This window comes from Emydura macquarii, unplaced genomic scaffold, assembly GCF_026122565.2.
Source record: "Emydura macquarii macquarii isolate MOO-44397 ecotype Brisbane River unplaced genomic scaffold, CSIRO-AGI_Emac_v2 contig_2473, whole genome shotgun sequence".
Taxonomy (NCBI): domain Eukaryota; kingdom Metazoa; phylum Chordata; order Testudines; family Chelidae; genus Emydura; species Emydura macquarii.
Window position 1 is genome coordinate 36815625 of NW_027132610.1, and position 21807 is coordinate 36837431.

At 43.6% G+C, this 21807-nt stretch overlaps 1 protein-coding gene across 4 annotated transcripts in view; it reads right to left on the minus strand.

Annotated features, from left to right (window-relative positions):
- DACH1 (dachshund family transcription factor 1) overlaps nucleotides 1–21807 on the minus strand; it is a 436323-nt gene that overhangs the window by 188582 nt on the left and 225934 nt on the right. For all 4 annotated transcript variants that reach the window (XM_067563215.1, XM_067563216.1, XM_067563218.1 and 1 more), the window contains exon 3: nucleotides 13974–14135. In XM_067563215.1, coding sequence (XP_067419316.1) covers nucleotides 13974–14135 — 162 coding nt within the window. The remainder of the gene's footprint in view (nucleotides 1–13973; nucleotides 14136–21807) is intronic.

Consider the following 21807-nt stretch of genomic DNA (forward strand, 5'->3'; position numbering starts at 1 on the left):
ACAGCACAGGTCCCAGTACAGATCTTTGGGGGACCCTGCTATTTACCTCTCTCAGTTATGAAAACTGACCATTATTCCTCCCTTCTGTTTTCTATCTGTCAACAAGTTACTGATCCATGATAGGACTTTCCCTGTTATCCGATGGCTTTGGTGAGGAACCTTGTCAAAGGCTTTCTGAAAATCCAGGTACACTATATTGACTGGATCACTCAAATCCACATGCTTGCTGACTCAAATGAAGAATTCAGTTAGAATAGGGAAGCGTAACTTCCCTTTACAAATGTCATGTTGACTCTTCCCCAACAAATAGTGCTCATCTGTGAGTCTGATAATTCTGTTCTTTATTTTAGTTTCTACCAACTTGCCCAGCTCACTGATCTATAATTGCCAAGATCTCCTTTAGACCCCTTTTTTAAAAATTGGTGTTACATTAGAACCATCCAGTCATCTGGTACAGAGGCTAATTCCAAAGAGAGGCAGCATACTACAATTCGTAGTTCTGCACTTTCATATCTGTGTTCCTTGAGAACTCTTGGGTGAACTGGTCCTGGTAACTTATTTCTGTTTAGTTTATCAATTTGTTCTAAGACATCTTCTACTGACTCATCGATTTGGGACAGTAATTCAGATGTGTCACATAAGAAGAATAGCTCTGATCTGGGTTTCTTTCCGACATCTTCTGCAGTGAAGACCAATGCAAAGAATTCATTTAGCTTCTCTACAATGGCCTTGTATTCATTGAGTGTTCCTTTACCATCTGTAATCTAGTGGCCCTACTGTGTGTTTGGCAAGCTTTCTGTGTCTGATGTACATTAAAAATAATATTAGTTTTTGCATTTTAACAAGTTGCTTTCCAAATTCTTTCTTAGCTTGCTTTATATACTTTTACATTTTATTTGCCAGAGTTTGTGCTCCTTCCTGTTTTCCTCATTAGGACTTGATGTTCAAATATTACAGCATGCCATTTTGAATGGTCTCCATTCTCTGCTGTTTAGCCATGGTGGCATTCTTTTGGTCCTCTTATTGTCTTTTTTGATTTGGGGAATTCATTTGGTCTGAGCCTCTATTATGATGTATTTAAGTAATCTACATACTTCCCGAAGGCAGTTACTCTTCTGACAGTTATTTTTAATTTCCGTCTACCTAGCAACTTCATTTGTGTGTAGTTCCTCTTTTTAAAGTTAATTGTCACTTTAAAGTTGTTTGAAGGGTTTTTTTTCGGAGGGCAGATATTTCCCCCCTACAAAGATGTTAAATTTAATTACACAATGGTCACTATTACCGAGCAATTCAGCTATAGTTATGTCTTGGATCAGACTATCCTCAACTTAGGACTCAATCAAAAATTGCTTCTGCCCTTGTGGGTTCCAGGGCTATGTTGCTGTGGACAGAGACATGCGACATAGAGAAAAGCTGGGCTATTTGATCAGTGGGGTTGCATAGCATATACAGAAATAGGAATGAACTTTTCCCATCTTGTCATATTGGCCATTTCTGCACAGTGTTTTCCCCCCGCAGTTATTCTGTGCATATAGGAGACAGTTACTAACCTTCTGTAACTGTTGTTCTTCGAGATGTGTTGCTCATGTCCATTCCAAGTAGTTGTGCGTGTGCCATGTGCAAAGTTGGTGGAAAGTTTTGTTGATGTGGTTTAGTGATGGGCGACAGCCATGCCTGCAAAGGTCTGAGGTGCAGCCTGGCATGCTGGATGACATGCTGGTGCCCAGGAGTTTCAGGCCATGGCAGTGGGTACCTTTTCCATTTTTCTACAATAGAACATATTGCTCAGAATTGAGAGTCCGGGAGGTAAGCCTTGGCCTGGTTTGAATCCAGCACTGTTCCTATGAACTCTATTCTCTGAATAGGAGTCAGGGAAGATTTCTGCACATTGACTAGGAGGCCTAACTTGGTAAAAGTTGATCTTATGGACTCTTATGTCTGTTTCTACTGATCCCAATATGGAAAAATCTGTATTTTCCACTTTCTGAGGAACACGGCCACAACCGCCCTACACTTTGTAAACACCCTGGGAGCAGCCGACAGACTGAACGGGAGTACCGTGAATTAATAGTGAGACCGGTTTATTACAAAGTAAAGAAATCTTCTGTGTCTCAGGATAGTTGACACATGGAAATATGTGTCGAGGGCAGCATACCAATCCCCCGGATTCAGAGCAGGGATCATAGAGGCCAAAGAGACCATGCAGAAACTCAACTTCTTCATGAACTGGCTGAGGTTTTGTAAGTACAGAATGGGTGTTAGACAGCTTTTGGCTTTCGGGATTAGGAAATATTGGGAATAAAACTCTTTGCCCTTCAGCTCCCAAAGAATCTCTTCCCACTGATCCTAACTGCAGGAGCATTTGCCCCTCTTAGATCAGAAGTTGCTCAGGAGAGTGGTCCCTGAAGAGGGACGGGAGGGATGGTGAGTGGGTGGAAGGGAGGGAGCTGAATTGGAGGGAGTATCCCAGTTCTACTGTGCATGGCACCCAGCGGTCTGATGTGATTTGTGTCCACGCCCGGTAGAAGTGGAATAATCAGTTTACAAATAAGCGAGGTGGCGGATCCGGGATTTGGGTTGGTACTCTATCCTTGAGTACACCCTCAAAAGTTTTGGTTGGGCCCAGGAGGTTGTCTTGCTGAGTCTGCCCTGTGGGTCATAGAGGGCTGAGGAGGTTTCCTCCTATTATTCCTGCCCCTCCTATGACCAAAGTCCTGCCTCAGCTGAGGATGATAAAATCAAGGAAGGGCCTGGGACTTGAAGTGCCTTCTCTGTGGTGCCGGCGTGTGGAGACCTAAGGAATTCAGGGTGGCCCCAGAGTCATTGAGGCTATGAAGTCTCAAGTCCATTTGTTCTGAGTACAAAGCCTGTCCTTCAAAAAGAAAGACCTGTATTGTCCGTTGGACCTCATGGGGCATCCGAGACTTGAAGAGAAGAATTCAGGCACATCGCTACTCCTGAGGCCATTATGTGAGCTGCTGCGTCGGCCGCATCTAGAGCACCTTGGAGAGATGCCCCTGAGACTTCCTTGCCTTCTTCTACCAGGGCTGTGAAATGTCTTGGAATCCAGTGGGATGGACTCTGAGAACTTCATCATTGACCCCCCAGGAATTGAAGCTGTATCTTCTCAGCACCACTTGCTGGTTCACAACATGGAGTTGGAGCCCCTTGGTGGAATACTGGACATGTAGCCTTGCTGACCCTGCCTCTTATGCTCATTTGCCACTGCAATGACCAGCGAACCAGGAGGGTGGGTGTAGAGGTACTCATGGTCCTTCGAGGGGACAAAGTACTTCCTCTCCGTCTTTTTAGCAGTCTGCCATAGGCTCTTTGCCATGCTCTGGATGGTTTTTATGAGCAGCAGTGCTACCCTGGCTGATCACAATGGAGCTAAAATGTCTGTCATAAAGTCCGCTTCTTCGGAGACCTCCTCGACCTGGACCCCCAGGTTTTGGACAACTCTACAAGGGAGATCCTGATGAGCCCTATTATCCTCCATGACTGGTGCTGGTGATGATCCCACAACAGCCTCATCAGGTGATGAGGAGGAGGACTTCCTGACTGGCACTGTCTCATGATTCTTCACTTTCAGAGGGTCCCGCAGTGCTGAGTGTTCAGGTTCGGTGCTGGAGTCGACGTCTGGCTCGGTGTTGGGAACAGCGTTGTATTCAGTGTTGGTGTCTGGTCAAAGTATGACCTCCGAACAAGGCGGCTGGCATCTGCTCCTGGAGGCCAATGACAAGGAACATCCCGAGTAAGACCCTTGGCTTGCTGGAAAGCCCATGGGGTCCAAAAGGGCCACTGCACTGGGACTTGCCACTGAGGTGGGCCATGGTATGGAAAAAGAGCAAGCCGCCTCCATCACATGGTATGTCCCTTTCTCATGGTGCCGACTTCACCCAGAAATGTAGGATTCCGCTTTGAAGTCGGATTCCAAACGTTTGCTCCTCTGGGACCCAGGCGGCACAGTGCCCTCGGTTCAGTGATCAGTACTGGGGAGACAGTTGTTGAGGCATCACTGAAGGCTTGCCCTTGGAAGGCACCAAGCGTTTCTTTAGTGCCATGGCTCTGGCGTGCCTTCCCTAGCCTGGGGCGGGGGGAGCAGTGCTGTTCACTCAGTGAGCTCCCTGGCCACCTACAATGTTTCTGGTGTGAAGAGGAACTGCAAGTCATTCTCCATAAACTCTTGGGTGGGGAGTCTGGAGGCACCGGACTCAATAGTCCAGTCGACGGCACCATAGCCATGGGAGCAGAACCTGAGTGGCCCGACGCAGGGCACATTCTGCTCGAGCCCTTGTGCCCGGATGGTTTAGGCGTTGGTGAACATCTCCTGTCCATTTTCTTCTGCTTTTTTCGTGGAACAGGGATGTGTGAGTGGTGTCATGCCCTTGAGGTGTCCCTCAATGCCGCTGATCCATAGCAGTGCCAAGGGTCTCTTGAACCAGAATCCTTCCTTGGTACTGAATCTTGAATGGATGCTAGTGCACTCCAAACAGAGGTGGACATGCTGGACACCAGTTCAGATGAGCTCGGAGATGGTCAGAGAGTCTGCTCCATAAGGATAAACTTTAATCTCTGGCTCCTCTCCTCCTTCGTTCTTTGACGAAGGTCTCTGCAATGAGTCTCTCCGAGGCACTTTAAGCAAATAATGTGGGGATCACTCCTGGGCATGGGCTTCTTGCAAGCCCCACATGGTTTAAACCCGGGAGACTGTGACGTGCCCCGGCCCTGGGAATAAAGGGAAAAGGGGATCTATCTACTAAAACTACTCTTATCTAAGGAACACTTAATACTACTCCAGTTATTTACAGATAACAGTGGATGACCACTACAAAGAGGACATTTGCAAACCAAGAGAAACCAGCATTCCAGTCCACTGTCACAGGCAGTAACAAGGAACTGAAGGGGCGGAGGTAGGCAGGGCCCTATATAGGGCACCATGGAGGCGCCATTCTAAGGGGCTCCAGAGCCGACCCTATGGATTCCACTAGGGGAAAAGCCTTCTGGCAACTATGCACACAGCGCACACACACCTATTTGGAATCGACATGAGCAAGCACTCAAAAAAGAAGCAGGCATTATATGGCTGCAGAATGCTTGTTTACATATAGGTAATTGTTTTAGATTCTGACCAGAGACAAGATAGCTAGCTATCTTGATTTGTCATAAAGGTGATGATCTAAGAATTGAATTCCAAATTCCAAGCTTGGCCTAGGAAAAAGGGATGGAACGAGCTGCCACTGACATCCATGATGAGAACAGGTCTTATAACCGGGTACAGATTTGTGGCACTCTTGCCACAGTGTCCAATTCTTTCCATTCACATAGAGCAGCTGGGAAGACTTATAACTTCAGTGTCCATTCTCTGGTAAGATAAACCCTGGGGTTTAGCTAAGGCTATGTTGATTAAATTAAAACTCTGGAATTCTATGCTTAATAAATTTGCCTTCAAGTCCAGTCAGGATCTATCTGTTTCATTCAGCACCATGTTGGTGATGGCACCCAGCAAGGAGAAAGTGTGTAATTTTATTTGATATTCTGTTTTTAAATATATAGAAAAATATTTTTGCTCATTTTCTAATTCATGGAAGAATGCTGTAATTCTATATTTCTTCAGTATTATATTTAAATTATAGTCTTTGAACATATATGTGTAGCATGTTTACATGTCTCAAATACAAAAGAGTATATTTTTATTATGGTAATTCAACTTGAATATGTTATAGGAATTTTCATTTGTCACCTACCCTAAAAATACATGTTATTTTCTACAATGAAACTAATAATCATGCAGTTTAGTGTCTTATTATTTTAGATGCATTTCCTACCTCAGATTTGTGAGGCATGATCGCAAACAATAAGGTTTAGCAAATACAATGATTCAGCTTAAATTTCTTCATACAGCATGCTCAAATATCATGTTTACTTAATTAACTAGTCATTAACAGTAATAAATAATATTGAAGCTAAAGCAAGTTGGTAGCTTAACATTTTCAAATTATGATTCCAAGTTTCTTTATAAATAGGGAAATGACAAAAATAGCTGTAATAGGACATGCATAATAAAAAAGTGCAAAATGAAAATTTCCCAATTATTTATAAAGTCTTTACATGGTGTTAAAAATAATACAAATACAATTCAACAATACAAGTAATATTTTTTCTTATTGTCAAGAAACGACTCATCTTCAAAATACGTTTGCTCCCTCCTGGAGTATTTTTAAATGAACTAAGAACAGCTGTGAGGTACAGGAAGACTACAATTTTCATTTAATGGCTTTTGCCTCTACATCTTTTGAAGTCTGTAACCACTTACAGTAAACCACACAAGTACAAGTGCTCTATGAGGACTAATATATATTTATTTATATAAAATCAGAACAATCCTGAAAATGCGAAGTTGACTTGTAAACAGTCTTCTGAATGACAATATGAAATTTTCACTGACTGTTTTCAACACAGTTTTTTTTCCTTCCATTTTCACTGTGTCTCAGCCACAATTCTGTCACTTCTGTATCACAGTTTTGGGCAGGAACTATTAACTCATTCATGTTTTATTTCAGGAAATCACAATTGCTGGCACTAAAGGACTAAATCTACATGGGGATCTCACCTTTTTAATACTATTGACTGTCCAGTGTGAAAACATTGGGGCTCTGCTAATCCTTTCATAAATTGGCTAATTGCTGTTCAGATTATAACATCAGACTGGCTGTCTTGTTTAGCAACTTAAATAGTCACACTGAAAGGCACGGGAAGCAGATCCTGAAATACTAGGAAGCCCAGGACTATTTTGAGTGTCCTGCACTAGTAAATTAACACTCCTTTTAAGGTTTGACGTTCAATGTGAAAATTCATTTTTCCACAGTACTACCTTTTAAGACAAAAAACAATGTCTCGTGGCCTGGCTGCCACCATATGATCTGTTTCTGGTACCTCTGTGCATTCCCAGAGGACAGCTTTATGAAAGCATTCCTTTTAACTTGAAATGTGATGTGTTCAACATACAACATATCTCCTTAGGGCTATACGACTATCCCTTTGCTAGCATCTAGACAGCACTTTTCATCACAGAGGTTTACAGAAGTAGAGACATATCATTGCCAAGCATTCATGATATCCTTTGTCACTGAAACAATTTTATAAGTACAGCCCTGTTCCTAAAACTTTAGAGGATAGGGTGATTCTTATGTATTACATACTAAACATTGCCATACTATGGGGAAGATTTTCTTTTTAAAATTGTATTTGTCTTGTTTTCAATCTTTACAAATATAGTTTTTAGAAATCATTTATATTTTATCCACCTGGGAAATGTACTGAAGGCTTAAAATTAAACACAGCAGAAAATGCACCTATTAATAAAAAATGTAAAAAGGAAAAAAAATCTTTCAGTGTTTAATCTGTTAAACTATAGTAAAATTCTTATGAACTAGTGATACTGTCATTGAACTGAAGACAGGTTTAGAATAAGTCTGCTCTGGTTTTTTCACCCTACAATTTGGAATCTGCTCACAGTACTGCCAGCTTAACCAAAAAGGATTAACTCTCATATCCAACTGAGAACACAGATAATTCTCGGTAATTGGTAAAAAATGAAGATGAATGGGGCTGAGAGATAAGGAGCAATTAGCTCATCAGCAGTTACAGCTGTGCACTCAATCCGGATCCATCTCTTGAGTCTCGGCCCCTTTTAAAGAACCCAAGCAGAATAAGCATAGGACACCTCCTCCCCAAAAAATTGCTATACCTGCCCGTCATTCCTCTCTCTTCCATTTTACTTCCTCACTATACAAAGACACCTGTCATAGCATTCTTTGTAAATTGCTACCTCTCCCAGGACCTGTGTCTACAGCCAATCTTCTTTTTAAACTTAAAAAAACCCAGAAACTAAATGACTACTGTAGACACTCTTAAGTTCCCTGTCAATCGTTTCATTATAGCAGCATCATCTGTTTGAAAATATAAGCAATTCCCTCATCTAATTATAGAGAGGATTTGAGGTTCATTAACATTGCCAAGGCAGAGAATCAGATGTGCAACTGCAGAGCTGTGCTCAGTGGCCTGCATTCTCTGTTTCCTTTTATTTGCTTTCTCAAGGTCTCCAAGACTTTTTCCTGAAACCATAAAAGTAATTCTTTCCTTCAGAATAGACGTATGTTTAGAGAAAGGAAATGACTGCATTTTGCACAGTTCTATTATTGGGAGAGGTCACTAGAGAAAAATAATTTCATCTCAATGTCTTTTTCACTCTTTTTGAAAAAGGAAGGGAGAATGTTAAGCAAGGCAACCGTTAATTTCAGGCAACAGACCAACAGCTTTCCTTACATGTGTGTCTCAGTTTAAATGTTGTACGCTAATGTGGATAAAAAGGAAGCCTAAAATGTCAAGAGCACCTCTTAATTGTGAACACATTTTGTGATTGTTTATGGATTATTGTGCTAGCTAAGTGTAAAATATTGTCTTGTATTTCCTAATTGTGTTTAGAAACAGAGAACACTAAAGTCTATATGATTGCTTCACTTCCTTAAAGAAATAATAGCAGTTAAACAATGACATTTTCTTGGGACATCTGTTTTGAGATCACATTTGAATAGATATGAACTCATTTCCTACTAAGAAAGTAATTTACTATTGTTGATAGCTGTTTACAACTACGAGTTCCATGAGTCAGATATTAGCTAGTGGCAAAGGTCCTTTCAAATCCTTGGAGTATTCCCTAAACTATGTACGTAGTGTTTTAATCATATAAAATGTTAAGGGAAGCAACATTTTAGGGACTCTTCCTACTAACCTATAGTCATCTAAGGCCAGCTCATAGAAATTATTTTAAATGTTTCTACCCTTAAAGAATTCTTTCCTTTTCTTGTTCTTTGTTAATGAAGTGTGACAGTAAGTACAGTAAGTGTTTAAAAACAGTGAAATAATTGAGATGCTCATTGTACTTATATTTTTGGAGTATAAAACTCAAATACACAATTTGATCATAATTTACTTGCATTAAAATTAAAGTATTACTGATAATAACAACAGAAGAGATGTTAATATAGCTAACAAACAGGAAAAAAAAACATTTCAAGTAAATGTAAAGTTTGACCTTGTGAATTTTCTTCTTTTAATCCTGCATTCATAAGCACATAATCCTAGAAGTAGAGTTTTGAATGCTGGTTTATTTAGATAGTTCTTTAAACAAAAAAATAATAATTTATCTGGCCTGCATGTTGTGTGTAGAGTTGCCACTAAAAAGAATCCAGGACATTTTTCCTTCTTATCTGCAATGTAGCTCATATCAGCCAACCTGTCACAAGACAGTACTTGATATAAACAAGAGATTGCAAAGACATCTCAGTAATCAATATTAGGATGGCTACAGTATGGAAGCCCCAACCACTGCATATCATTTGTCTCAGCATCTATTTCTATGACCAAATGAAGCATTAATTCAAATCATAAATCTATGGTGATTTAAATCTGGGAATGAGCACCTGCCTGCTTTAATGATTTATTTTGTACATTTCAGTAAGCAGGAGATTTGTCCATATGAACTGACAGGTCACCTTCAGATGCCAGTAGCAGACTGTTTATCACCATGCAGACTAGCATCTCATCTTAGCAAGTAAATATTAAACTAAAAGAATCCAATTGATTGGGGATGGGGGAGAAAGGCATAGCTGCCATATATTTTACTCAGTGTGCTAATACCTCACGCTGATTCCTCCATGGTTCCTTATTTTTTCTCCTAAAATGATAATTCTGGTGGGAGGATGCAAGCTCAAGGTTACCATATAAAACTGACGGATATAAAATAATTACTTATTAGGATCATTGGCTTCCTTTAATTCCCTTTATTCACTAACCTTTTGGCCATTGCTTCAGAGGACCCGTTAATAAATTTGTATATGCTGTGCATAATTGTAAAATATTCAGCCACAAAAATGACTTCTAAGTCATAGTAAGTGTCTGATTAAAACCAGAAAAGCAAGACAATTTAAAACTAAAGCTAACAATTCAATTTGGGACTCCAGGCTGAATTTGCCTTACTTTGGATAGGTATTGCAGGAGACTGAGATCAAGGTATTCGCTCCACATATATTAAATATACTATAAAAGCACAATACAATGGAGTGAGTTACTTTAGTTTAGCTTTGACCCTGATTTTTCTTGTTTTTGTACGTGTTTAGTCAGGTGCACCATGTACACTTAAAACGTAGACTGTGATCAAATTACTTTTATTAGTCTTTTATCCCTTCCCCATTGCAGCTCTCAATAGTATGTTTAAAACAGTATATATATAGTAACTCACTAATAATGGATGCAACTAATACTCTTTATTAGATCCAGATGTCTAGATAAACAAAATATTGACTAGATATGTAATGATAAAATTTTAAAACACAGGTTCTGGTTGTAATAGGGGAGATTTGCAAAGGCACAGGTGGCAAGTAAGCACCTAATTCTTATTGACAGTCAATCTGATTTAGGCTATCTACTATTTTTGCCTTTAAAAGTTTCCTTCAGTAGTTATAATAGTTCTGCCATAGCACTCATCTAAGAAGCCATCAAGCCAATGCAACCATCACTGACAGCAGAATAAAAGGCTATTTTTAAGCCATTATTGTTTATTCTGACAAGACCTAGTTAGAGATTTTTTTAAATTTGTAATTGATGGACCTATTATTAGTAGTTTTTATTTCTATCATTACATAAGTATACATGACACTGTACACTAGGTAAGCCATGCTAAACAATAAACAAAGTCCTTAACCAAAAGGCCCTGAGCACGTATAATCCAGAAGATGATAATATAACCCAAACAAGCATACTGTTTACAGAGGTTTTCTTGAAGAAGTGGGACAAATTAGAATGTTACTATCCATTGCCATGAGCAAACCTCACCTTTAAGTGGGGAGGATGGAGGATCTGGCTGGCTGGCTGAATGAAGGCAACAGTGCTTTAAGCTGCAGTGGGGAGGGAAGAGGTCAAACTGCTGCAAAACGGGAAGAGGGGCCAGTGTGGTGACGCTGACTGATCCCCTGGGAACTGGATGGGCGGAAGGGTTTAAAAGGGGCAGCACTGTGTGTGAAGCCCCTTTTCACATGGAGCAGGCTGTCTTGTTCAGAGCAGCATTCTTAATAGCAATTTTGGTGCTTTTGGGATCAGCAAACTAGTCCTTGGGTTCTATAGGGGCTCTGCAGGAGGGCACTTGGAACTGTGTGATGTACACTGGCAGGGACAAGCAGGGACATGAAACTTGTGATGGTCAAAGACGGATCAAGGAGGCCAGGGAGAATCTCTTATCCTCTGGGAAGGTGGTGAACCTGGTTCTGTCCAATGAAACTGGTTCCCAGTCATTCGTAATCAGGGCCACAACAGCAGCAGTACAGCTAGGTATGGGGGCAGAGACAATTCAGGCAATTGGGTGTTGACATTCGGAAGCATACAAAATGTGTGCGCAACTTCGGGTGTTGAGTCAACATTAATGTGTTGTGATTTCATTCCAGATGTTGGAAGACTGACCAGGCAGACTGTGGTATGCATCTGTGGGCACAGGGCTGTTTTCTATACACATAGGTGCCTTAAGGGTTTGCAACTGGGGGTCCAAAGATGGGGCAAGCCCGAGTTAGCATGGAAGGAGGAGCATGCCACTGCTATACGCTGTGGGATCCGTCAGCGGACACCAATATAATGGTGGTGCACCTTGGAAAACAGAATTTGGAAATGTGTAAAGGGGTTCAATTAATGTTCATAGCAAAGAGGAATTCAAAGCTGATCCTTGGATTGGCTGGCAGACCTGGATGGAATGAGAGGGGGAGCTGGCAGAAGCCCCCCGGCTAATTATTAAATGAACAGGAGGTTACCTGCACTGTACACTTATCTGCTGGGTAGTCCCAGACATCTAATAATAAAGTTATGGCCTGATTAAAACCATATCATATGTCTCCTGTCCTTCTTTTGGTATAGCTAGCAGTAAGACTGATGAAGAGTTTCATTCAGTATGTAGGTAACTGTATTGTAAGGCTGAGTGGCTAGCAAGAATTCAGAAAATGGTAATAAAAAGCCTTACTTTACATATATAGTAGTAAATATTTACTACAGAAATAACTTGACTGAACTTTATTAAATATTTAAAATGATCAATTTATATCATACTAAAAGTCTTTAAATTATAATTCCATGTATGCTAGTTTTGAGGTATAAAGACAGTTTTTTTACCCAGCTTAAAATCATCTCCCTAGCTATTGTTCCACAAAGCCTGTACACTATTTACTTTGTTGTTAACTATTACTAACTTCTACAGTGCCATAGACATATAAGAACTCTATCTCTAGGACTGTGAAACAGAAGTACAGTCCCATTTTCCATAACTCAATATTTGAATGTATTACTTCATATAATGCATGCATCTGAGTCCTGGATTCAAGATCCACATGGGTTTCCACAGTCATTACTGCCTCTTCATCCTCCCAGCTGGTAATGCTATCCTCTTATTCTTCTTCACTGTCCCATTTTTCCTTCTCTTCTCTGAGGGACATCTGCTCGTCCCAACGCATTGTTGCATCTCCCCTGTTCTCTAACTTCTACTACTGCCTTCCTCTTATTCAACCCTGCCTTCTTGCCAAGAGGACAGGTTGTTTCTCCCTGCCCCCTATAGCTCTGGTAATTGCTGGTGCTGCAGTAACTACACTAGTCAGGGCCTCCTTCTTCACTGTCACTGGAGAAGTTTTCTGAAGTGCTGTGGTGGTTTTTCTCAGTAAAGTATACATTAAAGTATACAGAGTGTTTTTGGCACTGCAGTACACCTATATTTATAAAAATAGATTATAAGTCCATGCAGAAATATACCGAAACAGTAGGCACCTGCTTTTATTTATTTTTAAGGAAGGAAATGCCCCTCCCCTGAAGTCAACCGGGGGTGAGCTTTGATCCATCTGCAGTGGAAGTATGCAGTGTGGAAGGGGTGGGAGGATACGAGAAAGCATCCATGGCTGGAAAGTGAAGGAAAGTAGACAACTATTTATTCTTAAGCATAATCTCAAAAGGAATGAAGAATATAGTAGGGGGAAAGGAATGGATTGAACAGTCAAGAGCCATTTTATTTCTATATGTGCTTATCCTGAGTACAGTATCCTGAATATATATTTTAGTCACTGAATTACTATTGCTGATTTATCCTGTTAGTGCTGTCTCAACATGATAAAAGGAGTCAGTACAATAAAATGACATAACAAACCATTTTTGCAGAGGCACGCAGATGATTAAAGATTTAATCAACAAAAAAAAGTTAGTCTAGCTTTGAAGTGTGGTTTATCAAAACAAATTTGCCAGACAAATGCACACAATGTATTGGAACAATTCCTTTTTCGAAAGAACTGGAGCTGCTGTTAATTGTTTAAGAATCAGACAAAAAACCCATTAACAAAATTGTAAGAATGTGTTTATTAAAATAGGAGAGTAACTGTGAAGCATGGTAATAATTTATTGTACATGTATGCTGTATGTACGTTTTTCTTTTGTCACAGGGAACACAAAACTGAAATATTTTGCTTTTAAGCTACTGTTCTGAATTACCTAAAGTCAATATCCAGTACAGTGAGTAGAAGACATGGTTACATTTTGCTCTGACACCTTCATCTGTCACCCTACCTTACTTTGAAAAATGAACTCTTAGCAATCAAACTGCTTTCTTTCATGGAAAATATTAACTGGGGTCTGCAGTAGCATCCTACAAAGGAAAGGATGTTCTTATAATAGTAACAACAATGCTGAGTGCTCCGGTAAAGGTCAGCTACCAAATAAAGCTGAACACACACAAATGTGCCAAATTTTCCCAAAATCAAAGTTTAAATGGTACGGGGCGTTGGGGCGGGGGGAGGGAAGCAGGAGAGGAGTGGGAGGGAGGACAGGTATCATTGTAATAAGGTACTGATACATTACTGACATGTATGAATGTAATGTTTACTTCCGAAACTTACCAACACTTGAATTCAGGTCTCCATTCTCAGACTCTGCTCCATGCTGGTTATTACTGGCATGATAGTTGGACATAGCTTCTAATTTGATTTTTTTCACTTTCATTGCTTCTGCTATGGCTGCATTGGTAGCAGCTGCTGCTGCTGCAGCTGCTGCTGTCAGACCTACAAAGAAATATGAATGAAACTTAATATACATTATACTATGACTCTTCATTAGCGTAGGCCTTGAAACTGTTACTCTGCCTTCATTGTTTACTACATAATTAGCAGAGGATATTATTGAATAATATTCATCCTTATTTGCTTGGGAGATGGTTTATTTTTTACCGTAAAATGCATAACATACTATGTAAATTGTTACATATATACACGTGAATTCACAAAACTGGTCTCTAATTGCTTCAGTCACAATGCAACTGCAGCTACAAACATACTCATTTAGAAGCCTAGCTTCTGCATTGCACCAGCAAACCATGTATTTAGATGCAAATGTGGGTGTAAATAAATATACCTGCAATAAACTGTGGATGCAAATCTACACTTGAAACATTGGAGGAATGCTAAAAATTAGGGCCATAGAGTTTCAATAGCATATTCATGACTAATAAGTAAAATTCACCATTAAGCCATTCTCCCTGAGCTCACATAAAATTCCAAGTCACTCCAGTAAAATAAATGGGGCATACTAAGACCCAGCCATAGCTTTCTTAGACAAAAAGTTAGCAGTGCATATCAAAGATAAAATATTTAATTATTTACAATCCTACAACCTAAAACCAGGCTTAGGCCTCAAGGCCTCTACCAGAGACACTCACACAAAGTGTACAACTCCTTTAATCCCCAAGCCACCCTCCTGCAATCCAAGTTCTACATCTCCTATGACAAATTCTCCCTCTCCAGACAAAATCTCTGCATCCAACCATATTTCTGAAACACTACATTGTAACCTGGTGCTGAGCTTCCTGTCAAAAATGATTGGTAGAACTGCCTAGTTTGCTTTCATCACACTATATTCAGCCTTCGTCCAGTGTCCTGAGTTTGGGGCAATGCATAGCTGTGTCATTTCCTGAGGAGCCCAAGGGAGAAATTTTAATTCACACAGCCACAGTTCCTCTCATTTTCCTCTCTGACTTCCGCAAAGGCAGCATTTTGCTTCAGCCCACACTGTTGTCTTGCACCAGCCCTGTTCGCCTGTGTTGTGTGCTGGGGAGCGATGGGAGGCACAGCTACGTCCACCCCTCCTCCATGTATCTGCTTCCTCCCCACTCCACCCTGGATCCAATGGGCAGAGATGAGGTTTCATTCCCCCTTAGCAAAGCACAGGTACTATAACTCAAGCTTTGGGTCCCAGCACCTAGAAACCAGTGATGAAGGCAAAATCTCAATTTTTCTTTTTAAGTAAATTTCTAGCCCTCCTGGCTGCGAAGAAAGGCTTGAAAACATGATTCAAGTGTAACTGGTGTAGTGATGTCTGCTCCTGAATCTGCAGACAGCCTTAAACTATTTATCTGCCTCACCTACCTCAAAGGGGAGTTAACTCTATAGCTCACTATTGGGGGGACTCGAAACATCCCCCCCGCAGAGGTATCTGTGTGGCCAGAGGAGAAGAGTGCAGCAGAGGCCTGGCCCACCTGCCCAAGCAAGCAGATAATCCCCGCCTGCTGAAGTAAATATTGGAGAACACCCTGCTGCCACCACTGCTGCTTCTGACAAGGGGTTCCCTGCCTCTTTGTTGGTGAGAAGAGACCCCTGTAGCCACATCTGCTGCTCACAGGACAAGGTGGGGCCCGCTGGATGTGCTGGAAGGAGAAAGGAAGTGATCCCATGTCACTGCCCCTGCCTCTCCAAGTGGCTGGATGGAGCCATAATGTGGAGCCAGGACCAGGAGTGCCCCGTGACACACTGTGTCTTGGGCTCTAGACTGACTTGACTCTTATTCCACTGCATATAATTGAGGGCCAGATTGTGGCTAGCCCTGATTTCCTGACAAACCTTTAATGCCTCCATGTGTTGCTGGAATTATAAATTACACTATAATTACCATCTGCACAGTTATATCCATGATAGTTACAAAACGGCTATTCAGGTAGCAGGAAAGAGTCCTAATGTCAAATAGCAATGAACAAGGTGCACAGACATAAACCTATTTTAATATTTACTACTCCTGTGAAACTTTCATATTCAGATATGACAAGTACAGTAAAGAACGGTTACTTACCTCATAACTGTTGTTCTTCGAGATGTGTTGCTCCTGTCCATTCTGATTTAGGTGTGTGTGCGCGCCACATGCATCAGTGCCGGAAGTTTTTCCCCTACTGGTACCTGTAGGGCCAGCTCTAGCGCCCTCTGCAGCAACGCCCATATGCGCTTGTATATAGGGCGCTGCCAGCCCCCCTCCCTTCCAGTTCCTTCTTGCCGGAACTCCAACAGAGGGGACAGAAGATGCATTGTGGAATGGACATGAGCAACACATCTCGAAGAACAACAGTTATGTGGTAAGTAACAGTTCTTTCTTCTTTGAGTGCTTTCTCATGATGTCTATTCTGATTTAGGTGACTCACCAGCTCGCTCTCTGGAGGTGGGCAGGAGTTCATGGCCGTGAAGATTCCAGTACCGCTCTGCCGAATCCTGCATCATCCCAAGCTTGCTGCATGATGGCACAGTGGGACATAAAGATATGTGTGGACAACCATGTAGCGGCCCTACAGATATCCTGAATAGGCACATGCGCCAGGAATGCCACTGAAGACCCCTGGGCCCTTGTGGAGGGGTCAAAAGGGACACTGGAGGCACGACTCCAGCTTGTTCATAACAGGCTCGAATGCAGGCTGTAATGCAGGATGATATTCATTGCAATGGCATTGTTTGCCCTTCATCCTGTCAGCAACTGCTATGAAGCATTGCGTGGAACAACAGAATGGTCAGGTCCTATCAATGTAGAAGGCTAGAGTCCTCCTTACATCGAGCAAGTACAGGCACCTCTCTTCACTAGAACTGTGAGGTTTAGGGCAGAATACCAGCAGGAAGATGTCCTGATTAACATGAAAGTGGGAAATGACCTTCGGGAGGAACGCAGGATGAGGGTGGAGTTGGACCTTGTCCTTGAAGAACACTGTATAAGGCAGCTCTGAGGTCAGGGCCTTAATCTCTGATGCTCTTCATGCAGAAGTGATTGCTACCACCTTCCAGCCACCTTCCAGGAAAAGTGCATGAGCAAGCAGGAGGCCAAAAGTTCGAAAGGTGGAGCAGTGAATTAGGACAGGACACGGTTCAGGTCCCACTGGGGAACTGGCTCTCTAATTGGAGGGAAGGGCCTTTCCAGACCTTTAAGGAATCTAGTTGCTATCTCGTGGGAGAAAACCAATCGGCCCTGTATCAGTGGGTGAAACACCGATATTGCTGCCAGGTGAACTTTTACCGACGAAAAGGCTAAGCCTTCCTGCTTTAAATGAAGCAAATAGTCCAGGATCACCTGTATAGGAGACTTCGTCGGTGATACATTCTGACAGGCTGCTCAGCAGGCGAAGCGCTTCCACTTTGCTAGGTAGGATGCCCTGGTGGAAGGCTTCCTACTTTCCAACAGCACTCTCTGGACCTGGGTCGAACAGTAGCGCTCTTCCCTGTTCAGCCATGCAGAAGCCACGCCGTCAGATGCAGGGAAGTTAGGTCAGGTGATGTAACTGACCCGTCCTGGGAAATGAAGTCTGGGTGCAGCAGCAGAGACCGAGGACAAACCAGCAAGAGATCCAACAGCATCGTGAACTAGTGTTGGTGGGGCTGCTAGGGTATTCTTCAGCCCCAGCAGATGGACCGCTTCGAGGTGGATGTTGTGATCCACACAGAAGTCCCAGAGATGTATGACTTCCTGACACAGGGCTGAGGATCTGGCTCCCCATGCTCGTTGATATAGTACATTGCTGCTGTGTTGTCCATGAGCACCCGAACCACCTTGTTGGACAGGTGCAGCAGAAACACCTTGCAGGCCACCCATATGGCCCTGAGCTCCTTGACATTTACGTGAACAGTTAACTGGTCCATAGACCTGGAGTCCCAAGTGCACCAAGGTGGGATCCCCACCCCACATCCAAGGCATCCAAGACCAGGGACAGCGTCGGTCTCGGGGACACAAAGGGTATTCCTGCTAGCACCTGTCGAGGGTTCATCCACCATGACAGGGAGGTAAGTATGTGGTGGGGAATTGTGAGAACCCTGTCTAGGGAGTGTCTTGATGGGGACTATACCATGGCCAGCCACATTTGGAGCAGCCAAAAACGCAGCCTTGTATAGTGAACCACGTAGGTACAAGCCGCCATATGTCCCAGGAAGCTGAGGCATACCCTCAGCATGGTAATTGGGTGGTCCAGTAGACTGGCTATAAGCTCCATCATAGTCTTGAATCTGGTGTCGAGCAATAGTGCTTTGGCTTGGATAGAGTCCAGAACTGCCCCCCATGAACTCTATTCTCTGAACAGGCGTAAGTAATGATTTCTGTTCATTTATTAACAGGCCCAGCAACCGACACGTGTCTCTCACGATTCCTATGTCATTACGGACCTGTTCCCTTGAGCAGACTCTGATGAGCCAATCGTCCAGGTAAGGTAACTGAGATGGGTTGCTACTACCGTCATACTTTTGGAAAAAACACGGGGAGCAGTAGAAAGGCCGAATAGCAGGACCGTGAATTGGTAATGTTGCACTCCCACTGTAAACCACAGGAATCTCATGTGGCCCGGGAAGATAACGATATGAAAATAAGCGTCCTTTAAATCAAGGGTGGCAAACCAGCCACCCAGATCCAGAGACAAAATGATGGCTGCTAAGGAGACCATGCGAAACTTTAGCTTTCTGAGGAACTTGTTTAGGGCCCTTACATCTAATATGGGTCTCAGGCCACCCTTTGCCTTTGGGATCAGGAAATACCGTGAGTAGAATCCTTTGCCTCTCAGACTGTGAGGAACCTCCTCCACCGCTCCTATCAGCAGGAGGCTTGTATGTCCTGGACGTGTAGTTGCTCATGAGAGCAGTCCCTGAAGAGGGATGGGAAAGGGGGGTGGGATCGAGAAGAACTGTAGGGCGTGGCCAGTAGCCACCATGGTCAACACCCAACGGTACGACGTAATGGCCATCCAGGCTCGGAGAAAAGAGGCAAGGTGGGAGGAGACCAGAAGAGACACTGGATATCGGGTGTAAACTGGTCGGTCGCCCCTGGGCACATCTTCAAAAGCTTCTCTTTTTGCACGAGGAATGGTGGCTCGGACTTGGCTTTGAGATAGATGCCGGTGAATTGCCCAGCAACATTTGTAGCCTCTGTTTCTTTTTCTATAAGGCTCCCCTCTGGACTGGCCTCCGAAGCGCTGCTGCTACGAGGGCCTGAAGTGTCTCCTTTGAGGATGGGGAATAAAAGCCCAGCGAGCGCAATGTGGCCCTAGAGTCCTTCAGACCATGCAGCCGGGAGTCGGTCTGGTCTGCAAACAGAGCAATGCCATCAAACGGAAGGTCCTGGATGGACTGCTGGACTTCCGTTGAGAGACCAGACTACTGGAGCCACGAAGCTCTCCTTACAGACACTGCAGAGGCCATTGCCCTCGCTGCCGAGTTCGCTACATCTGAAGCAGCTTGTAGGGAGGCCCTGGCCAGTCTTACCCTCCCTCTGGATGGCCTTGAACTTTTATTTAGAGGGCTGGGGGAGGGAGTCAGTAAACTTCTCCAGCAATTGCCAGATGTTAAAAAGGTATTATCCCAGCAACGCCTGCTGGTTAGATACCCTTAGCTGTAGGCTCGCTGTCAAATAAATTTTCTGGCCAAATAACTCCATTTTCTTTGCCTCTTTATTCTTTGGAGTGGAGCTCATTTGCCCCTGCCTGTCATGCTCGTTAGCCGTCATGACCACCAGCGAGCCTGGAGATGGGTGCGTATATAGATATTTGAAACCTTAGCGGGCTCATAGTACTTTTTCTTTGCCTGCTTGGACGTGGGGGGCAGAGATGCCAGGGTTTGCCACAAAGCCTTAGACAGCTTCACTACTCCCTCATGCACTGGGAGGGCCACCCTGGAAGGGGCTACAGACGCCAGGACATCAAAGACCTCATCCATGAGTTCTTTAAGTTCCTCTATTTTAAGGCCCAGGTTGGATGCTACTCTTTTAAGTGGGTCTTTAAGTAGGTGTGACCTATAATCGTCCAGCAGGGCAGTGTGGGTAGGGCACTGTGGAATAGGGGAACGCCCAGAGGTTCCAGTATTGCCAAGGTCCACTCCATAGTCCTTGAGGCCATCCCCCCTATCTGAGGCGGCATGGGGAAAACTGCAGGGGATTTTGCAGCCTGCCCCTTCAGGGGGACTATAAGTTCCTCCCCTGAATCCGAGGAGGTATATCCCAGTGACCACAGAGACGCCAACACTGTCTGCTTCTCCGAATCTCTGCGCTAGAGTTCCAGCGTCGGGGAGCAGTGTCCAGAACTGGAGCGTTGGCCATGACTCAATCGCGTTTTGTCCTTTGGCTTCCTGTAAGGACTTGAGCGGTGCCAGGGCTCCAGTGACCTGCTGCATGCCAGCGATTTGTGACGCCTTGGGCTTGGCAAACCTCGGGGCTCCGAAGATCAATTCCGACACTTGGCAGATCACGGATCGGTGCTTAGCACCCGTAACCGGCGGCACGAACTCAATCTGTCCCATCACAGTTCCAGCAACCAGTGCCGAGAATCTGATGAGTGCTTCGAGGCTGGCAAACAGCAACCAGCTGACGGGTTACAAGGCTGTTGCATCCATGCTGGCATGCCCTTCAATGAACCCCCATCTGGGGTGTTGCACCTTGGTGTGTAGACCTACCCTCTCATGGTGTAGGCGGCACTGGCATAGCCAACAGGTCCTTCATCACCTGGAACGCCTCAGGCATGGAAGGGACCAATAGGTGGCGTGGGCCTCTGCTGCTCCCTGGAGTCAGCAGTGGCACTGATGCTGGGCTCGACACCCGTCTAGGCAAAGACCCCTTCCAACCTGACTCTAGCTTCCCTGAAGTTTTCTTAGCTGACTTCAGTGCCGGCAAATGCTCCCTCTCTGACCGTGCCTTCTTTTGACACTTCTTCGGCACCGGGGATGCCGAGCGGTGCCGGATCAGCTCCGACACCAGAGGAGCGCTTTTTAACAATGCCACAGTACTCGGGCCCAAGTCTGATCTCGTCTCCGACGCCGGTCTGAGCACTGCCTCCATCAGAAGGGCCTTAAGGCTAATGTATCGGTCCTCCTTAGTTCTCAGGCAAAAGCTCCTACAGATTTTACACTTCATGGAGAGGTGAGCTTCTCCCAAGCACTTTAAACAGCTCTGATGCAAGTTGCTCAGTGGCATAGGCTTCTTCCATGAAGTGCAAGGATTAAACTCCAGGGAACGGGACATGGCCTGACACTGGGAACTTACTTACTAACTAATGGAGTACTACTAAACAATCACCTTTAACTATATACACTGGGAAAGGTAGAAACCACAAGGAGACAGACATTACATTTACACTGACACTAATTCAAATTAATAAATTTGAATTAGGCGCTACGCCACTTGCAGAGGTGGTCTTATTAATTTGATTTTACAGGCACCTTAATTTGAATTAACAGTGGCACCAGTGTAAACGCAGGAATAATTAATTCAAATTAAGGGACTTTAAATTGAACTATGTCCCTAGTATGAACCAGGCCACAGACTTGCAAAAGCAAGAGAGTTGCTCCAGCACCATCACAAGTGGTAGGAAGGAACTGGAAGGGAGGGGGGCTGGCAGCACCCTATATATGAGCGCATAAGTGTGCCACTGCAGAGGGTGCTAGAGCCGGCTATACGGGCACCACT